The following is a 7,509-nucleotide window of genomic DNA, read 5'->3' on the forward strand; positions in this document are numbered from 1 at the left end:
TATCGTTTCAATAAGGTTTCAATTTTTTCGATTTCGATTTATCGATTTTTGGGGCTTATCGATTCGGTTATCGATTACACCAATAAGAAAATTTGCGGGATTCCACGGAAAGTATATCGCTATAAACACGGCTAACTAATATGGACAAAAAGAAGCTAAAATAAGACGAACACCGTTTATGACATAAAAATTGTGTCAACAAGCACATGCAACGAAACTAAAGTAAGGGATCAAACGTATGCCACCAACACTCCAACGGTATAAAAAAAATACATCATCACGGCTAATTCTGTTTTCCATTAATTTGAACTTCATTCCCTTGAGCTTTAAATATGATCATTCCTTAAATGTGGTAGAGGAAATAATAGGGTTAGGGACTTAGGGTAAAAGAAATGGTATTATAGAATAAGGGTAAAAAAAATAAAAAATAAAAAATAAAAAAATAAAAAATTCTTTTTAGTATCTTATCGGTTTATCAATAAACCGATAACCGAAGAGGACAAAATCGAAATCGAAATAGATAACTCGATAAGGAAAATTTCGAAATCGAAATCGATAAATCGATAAACCGATAACAAATAATCGATTCGATTTATCGATAAACCGATAACAAATAATCGATTCGATTTATCGATAAACCGATTCGAATGCACACCCCTAATGCTTATGGGATATCTAACACATCATTTTCATCAAACACATTTGAATCTGCTTATGAGAAGGTTGTCATAACATCTTCACTTTCTTCTACATCTACAATTCGTATGCAATATTAATAAGTTAAATATTAAGAATAATTAAATTTTTAAACTAATTAACGTTTTAAGACTTTGATCTTTTAATATGATGAGCTTAATAAACTTTAAGCTTGGGATACTTTTCTTGTTATTTTTTGTGTCATATACTTTTTATATTTTATATATTTTAAATACGCATTTTTATTAGGCCCACAGGCCGGTCCAATCAACCTCAGTCAAGCCTCATGGGTCACGAGCTTACTCGGATCGGGCTTAAAAGTCTCATTTTTTAAATCAGCTCCAAAAATTTTAGCCCAGCCCTGCTAAATTACGGGTTGAGTTGGGCTGAACTGACCCAACGGGCCAAACCCATATTGACGGCTCTAAGAGAGGCTTGACTGTAGTTCCGATCTGACCATTAATTTTTTCAGTCATTATTTCTCCTCTCTCTAAACCAATTACTATTATAACAACTGAATATATCCACTTTAAATATACCACTTGTAGACCATTGTTACTTCGCCATCACTTTTCACTCTCACCATACTTCAATAGAGTACATAAAAAAATTTCCACAATAATCGTCCCATATAGACGATATCTTTCACCTTCATTACTATTTTTTCCGATCATTATTTTAACATTACCAGAAGATCATCGGCCCTCAATCCCTATAATACTACCTTGACCACAACACTAGTGTTGCAAATGATTTAGGACTTGAAATATATGCATTTCGTCTTAATATTAGGAGATCGACGTGGAACTCTGAGGACTGACATTGCTATAAGTATTTTAGAAGGGCTAGTGATGAAGTTGTCTAGATGAAGTTGCGACAAAGATCAAAATACAATTTGACAGGTGTGATTGATCGAATTATGTGTTGTATAGGGTAAAATTGATAAACGATATGTGGATGTTTGACGAGTTGATACGTGGAAATAAAGACAGATAAAATATGAGTCAGCAAATAGCTGGCACCGATTACAAATATGTGATTGGTGTTGAATAAGTTCCAAAGACATTGAAACTGAGAACGAAGTTTTGAAAGGAAGACATTGCCAGTTGACAAAAAACAGTATTCAATGAACAACCATTATAAACAATCTCTGTATTAATATTCAACCGTTATGCAGCCATCTAAAAGAGGTTTTATTCATATTAAAAGAAGAGCTTGATTTGGGGATCTTATCTCCATGAATAGAGCTATAAATAGGAGAATTTATATTCATTGTAGGTCATGAAAATCATATGTACACTAAAGCCAAAATTTGCGCTTATTCTATAAAATTACTTTCTCTCTTTTTGTTCTTGATATTGCTCTTATTATTGCAACCGGAGAAGCTCAGCCCACAGCCAGGTTTGTATTTTCTTCAAGTTATTTTAATCAATTCATTTCTATTCTTAGTTATTTTATATTTTGGATCAAATGAATTTATGTGTCTATAAACTACGTTACAAATTCAATTGTACCGTTTTACGGGTAAATATGAGTTTTATTTAGGTTGATTTGAGGCTTAAGGGTGACTAATTTTAGGTTAGCGGAAGAAACCAGATTGTTGGAGGTCTCGAATGTAGATTATTTTGCATATATTTAAGAGCAAATTTATATCATATCTGACCTAACGTAACTATTAACGAAAAGTGAATTTGAATTATTTTGCAAAGTTCAATAATAACTTTGGTCATTTTCTCTTTAATCTTATTTAATTACGAATACACCCTATTTTAATTTTAAAGACAAACCAAATTGACCCCAAACTAGGACTTAAACATCAATATATACTTTATCTTGGTGGGGGTCAATATAATTCTAGTAAACTCTGGGGGAAGAACATCGAACTCCAAAAATCTATTTGTAGTCCCTCAACACACAAATTGATTAGCCGTTTATTAGCAACACGAAAGCAAGCGAAGCAAACACAGTGGTAGCGAAAAAGTACGAGGAAGAATGGGAAGCCAACAAGCAGCACAAATTCCGACCAGTTTTGGGCATGAGCTGAGGGCTTGTCTCCGTTGCCGCCTTGTCAAAACCTACGACCAGGTTCCCTTTTTCTATTTCTTCAATACCCATCAATTTGCTTTTAATCTTTCAACTTTTTATTCATCAATTAACTATGTATCAACTATGCGAATCATTTGATGTATAATTATAGTTAGATTATTTTACCACCAATATTGTTGTGGGATGGATAGATTATTTCACCCTTAATTAGATGTCTAGGGTTCGAGCTCTGAGAATGAAAAATTCCTGGAAGGACCACCTTACATTTAAGGGACATTACTCGATGAGAATCTGGATTAGTCGGGCTCCAATGCAGGTAGTGGGCACCGGGTGTGAAACAAAAAAAGATGTTTCTTATGTTTTTGTATCTGGGTTTGGAATAGGCTATGATTTTCCCTCATAAAGTTGGAGTATTTTACCTTTTAAGGAAAAAAAAAATGAATAAATTAGTTTTTTTGGTGGATATACTTTTATTGAGGTGCAACCAAGGGTGTGGCCTGACCGTCAATGAAGTGAGGAGAATTATGAGGTCTCGGGTTCAAATCGGCAAAAAACATTAGGTGATTTCTTCCCATCTACCTAAGTCTTGGGGGCAGAGTGACCCGGTACCTGTGCTGGTGAGAGATAATAGGTAACTAGTAGAATAGTCGAGGTGCGTGCAAGATGGCCTGAGCACCACCGTCATAAAAAAAATGAAAAAGAAAACTTTAGAGTGGCGTTTATGTTTTTTGATGGGTGATTATTTGGTAAATTGCAGTTTAGGGAATCAGGATGTGAGAACTGTCCCTTTTTCAAGATGGATGAAGATTATGAACGTGTAGGGGACTGTACTACTTCTAATTTTACTGGGTATGGTGAATTTTTGGTTTCTTATTTATGAAAATTTATCCTTTTCTTTTTTCTTTGTTATGTTTATGGGCCTAGTTAGTTTTTTAGTTATTAACTTTGGAGCTACAATTTAACAGTTTGATCTCCGTCATGGATCCAACTAGGAGCTGGGCAGCCCGGTGGCTTAGAATTGGTATCTACAACCACTCTTACATTCTTATAACTTTGATGAGATTTGTTCGCTTATTTAGTATATTTTGCATGCTTGATATTGTGTATGTAAGTGCTTTATAATTGTTTTTTGGTATAAGCAAGAGTGCTTCATAGTATTTAGTAGTGATATACTTTTTCCCTTCTTCACAAAATATGACATGAGCAGAAGTTGTTATCCTAGGTGGAAAAAGAGAGGTTCTCATGCCTACAAATTATAATTGTTTACTGCTATTTCATGATGCTAACTGTGATGGCCTGTTACTCTGCTAGTCTATTTTTACTTAGATCACTAGGTTCATCTCAGTTTGTCGCATTTTGTGTTTGTCAGAAAAAAATATTGGATCAGGGAAGTGCTTATTCAGATGTCTTCTTGCTCATAACCTTTTTCTATTTGGCCCATAAGTGAGTACATTGGGGCCTAATACCACCATAATGTTCCTTTGTTTCTTTCCAATTGATTTAGAGTTCATTGTTTAGCGACATATTTCCTAGTATATCTCCCCCCATCCCCCCCCCCCAAAAAAAAGGACACATCTTCCTAGTATGGCTAATAGTTGTCTGATCCTGACTACTCTGTGGTGCATCACTATGAGAAACATTAGTGAGGCTGTTAACATAATATAACATTTGGGAACCATGGATGGTAGCTTTTCAATACACTCGGCCTTAAGAAAGAAGCAGTCTTAATTAGACTACAAAGATCTTCAATGCAATTTTACGGCTTGAATCAGTAGAGCACTTAAGACCTTCAAAATGAAAATATTGATGATATTATGCTCAAATTCCTATCATATTTGCTTGGAAAACAGCTAGAAAGTTTTAGTCGGAGACGGTGAATACCTGCTAGATATATAGGGTTCTAGGTAGAGGAAACACTCAAAAATAGGAGGGAGTATTAGGAAAGGTCTGATTTTCTGAAATAAATCAAAAGATTTGTGTCCTTACCACAAATAATGAAAGGATTTCTCAAGCTAATGAGCTCTCCTCATAAGGTAGTCAATACCAGACGATACTGCAAAGTTTAGCCAAGTTGTTTCACCTTTATTAGCTTCTGTAGAGCAATGGTATCTTCCACGGTATGCTTTCACAAGTAGGATGTCCCATTTAGTTGAAGGACTAAGGTATTAACCTGTACTGGGTAGATGTTTCACATGTCCTTGGCTCCCAGCAATGACGAATGGACACGCGCTGTGTAGATGAAGGAATAAGGTTACTATTTGGAGAATGAGAGGCTGAAAACTTATTTTGCGTATCCTTTTTGATGTCTTAAATATTCCATTGTTCCCAGCCATTAGAAAGCATAAAAAATAAAAAAAGTGAAGGTTCTGGACCACCTTACAGAGGTGCAGAAGTCAAGTTTTTCCCTTTATTTTAGCCTAATTCTATAAAACTAATGAAATCAAGCTTTTACAAAAAAACAAAATAAAAATGAAGCATTAGATTGCAAATTGCATGGGTAGGCGAAAGTGCTATAGTAAAAATCTTAGCGTCGATGCTTTGTAACTATTTCTCTTTTCTAGTCCATTCAATGGAAGTCTCCAGAAAGGGAAAGAAAATAGAGAAAGATTACAACGCACATTTTGATAATTGTGTTATTTGCTTTTTATGCTAGTGACTGGTTGCACTAACCCCCCCCCCCCTTCTCCCCGGGGTAGGGGTGAGGTTTGCGTACACAATACCCTCCCCAGACCCCACTTGTGGGATTTTACTGGGTTGTTGTTATTGTTGTTAAGTGGCTGGTTGCTAATGTTTTCTGTCTGAATATCGTATGCTGGTAAATGTCCTTTCATCTTTAGCCAAAATTTTGTTTGCTTCCTATTGCATAACGGGGTATATTGTTGACCTGAATTCTCTTTCTTTCTTTCTTTTTCTTTTTTTAAAACATTTGCAGCACGATCTGTCCCTGGTTGTTACACGCTTGCTGTGTCTGAGGCACTTCCGGAAGATTTGCAGGTAAGTGATGCCAGATCTTTGCTACTCCAATATCCTTTTGTCTTTCACTTTTAAGTTGGTGAGGATTATCGCTCTGTGTTGGGTTACTTAGACCACTCAAATCTTAGTTTCTCTTTTCCTGTTTGGGTTTTACATTGTCTAAGCATGTGATAGCTACAGAAGCAGTGTCTGGATACCTTGTGGTTGTAGGCAGTTGACAAAACTAACTGAGTTCTGTTATCTTTTCCAATCTCTGTGTCAAAGCATATTTGAGTCAACTTGGCAGAGCTATTCCTTATACAGTAGGCTAATGAGTATTTGCCAAATTATAATCAAGTTGGTTTTATGGATGTGATTTTCATTTAAGGTCGCATATTGCTCCATATTAAGTTGTTTATTTGCTTTGCGTAGCTATTTACTTATATTTTTTCTGCAGAATCTATGTCAAGATGAACGTATCCCATATAATCCTCCAAAACGCATCTGAATGGACAAATCAGCAGTGATAACATCAACACATTTTGGGTTTTGATATGGGAAGTACTCACATTTTGCAACATCAAAGTAAATTTCGGGTATCTCATGAAAGTCGGGACAAATATTATGTAATTAAGATAACTTAGTATTGGAATTATCATTAACCCCAATCTGGAAACTGAACATATACTTATATATGTCTGTGTCTCTCAGTTGTCTGCGTTTGCATGCTCATCTGGTGAACTCTGATGTATTACTGTTGTGTTTATGTGACCTAATTTTCAAGGTAATGTGTTTTAAGGAAATGTTTTTCCCAGCTAACTGTGAACACTATACTCCTTGAATTTTTGGTTTAGTTCTATGCCCCCCCCCCCCCGGCCCACACACCAAAGTTTGTTCTTCTTTGCTCATTTTTGTTGTTTTTTAATTTTATTTTGGAAGAAAGATGTATCTTAAATGAAAAAATAAGTAACCATATACGAAATGGAAGGGCAGGTTGCAGGCAAAGGTGTTCTAATATAGGGTGACGACCAATTAATAACTAAATGATAATCAATAATCAATATTTAGAGAGATTGCTAAAAAGTACGCTAAATATTCCTTAACATTTATCAAAGAATGACTACGTCCCAATTTCGAGCAAGTTAGAATTTGCTATATGAATCATTTATTTTCTGTGTTGTTATATATAAGCCTTTTTATATTATGGTATTTTAAAAATTAACTTCTGTAACACTAAATAGCGAGGAGCCTTGGCGTGACTGGTAAAGTTGCTGTCATGTAACCAGGAGGTCACGGGTTCAAATCGTGGAGCAGAAATGCAGGGTAAGGCTGCGTACAATAGACCTTTGTGGTCCGGCTCTTCCCCGGACCCCGCACATAGCGGTAGCTTTAATGCACCGGGTTGCCCTTTAGTTCTCTAATAATACTAAAAAGATTTCCAGCAAAATTGGAGTATATACCAACCAACACAACTAAAAATTTCAATCAATTGACATCGTTTATGTAAAAAAAAAAAAAAAAAAAAGTTGTCGTATTTTCGCTAAATTTGCATAAATTTCAAGAGGCTTGTGTGTCAATACTAATTTTTTTCATGTGATTTTAGGTCATTTAGGGCAATATTGACATAGACACTCATCGTGGGTTCAGAGTTAAGATTGGTGCATTTAGAGATTGATGTATGACATAAGTAAATCATACAAACAATTTTCTTTTATTTTAATATCATTTATTATGTGTGCTCTTTGCATCTTGCGGCGAAAGTGATCATTTACTATAACAACAACAATAATACAATCCAATAAAATTTTATTAGTG

General features: G+C 35.1%; 1 protein-coding gene across 1 annotated transcript; it reads left to right on the forward strand.

The window, feature by feature from the left end:
• Nucleotides 1–2,547: 2,547 nt before the first annotated feature.
• LOC104239638 (transcription elongation factor SPT4 homolog 2-like) lies at nucleotides 2,548–6,513 on the forward strand. The gene is made up of 5 exons (XM_009794316.2): nucleotides 2,548–2,781; nucleotides 3,500–3,591; nucleotides 3,708–3,763; nucleotides 5,675–5,736; nucleotides 6,152–6,513. The coding sequence occupies exons 1-5, from the start codon at nucleotides 2,689–2,691 to the stop codon at nucleotides 6,200–6,202; spliced, it is 354 nt and encodes a 117-aa protein (XP_009792618.1). The 5' UTR covers nucleotides 2,548–2,688; the 3' UTR covers nucleotides 6,203–6,513.
• Nucleotides 6,514–7,509: the final 996 nt, after the last annotated feature.

Source organism: Nicotiana sylvestris, chromosome 4, assembly GCF_000393655.2.
Source record: "Nicotiana sylvestris chromosome 4, ASM39365v2, whole genome shotgun sequence".
NCBI classification, from domain to species: Eukaryota; Viridiplantae; Streptophyta; class Magnoliopsida; order Solanales; family Solanaceae; genus Nicotiana; species Nicotiana sylvestris.

What these genes read in the sequence shown, in the direction of transcription:
- LOC104239638 (XM_009794316.2), top strand. Translation starts at nt 2,689, where the DNA reads ATGGGAAGCCAACAAGCAGCACAAATTCCGACCAGTTTTGGGCATGAG. An exon ending in ACTACTTCTAATTTTACTGG is followed by an intron (nt 3,592 to 3,707) that starts GTATGGTGAATT and finishes ACAATTTAACAG; the next exon opens with TTTGATCTCCGTCATGGATC. An exon ending in AGCCCGGTGGCTTAGAATTG is followed by an intron (nt 3,764 to 5,674) that starts GTATCTACAACC and finishes AAACATTTGCAG; the next exon opens with CACGATCTGTCCCTGGTTGT.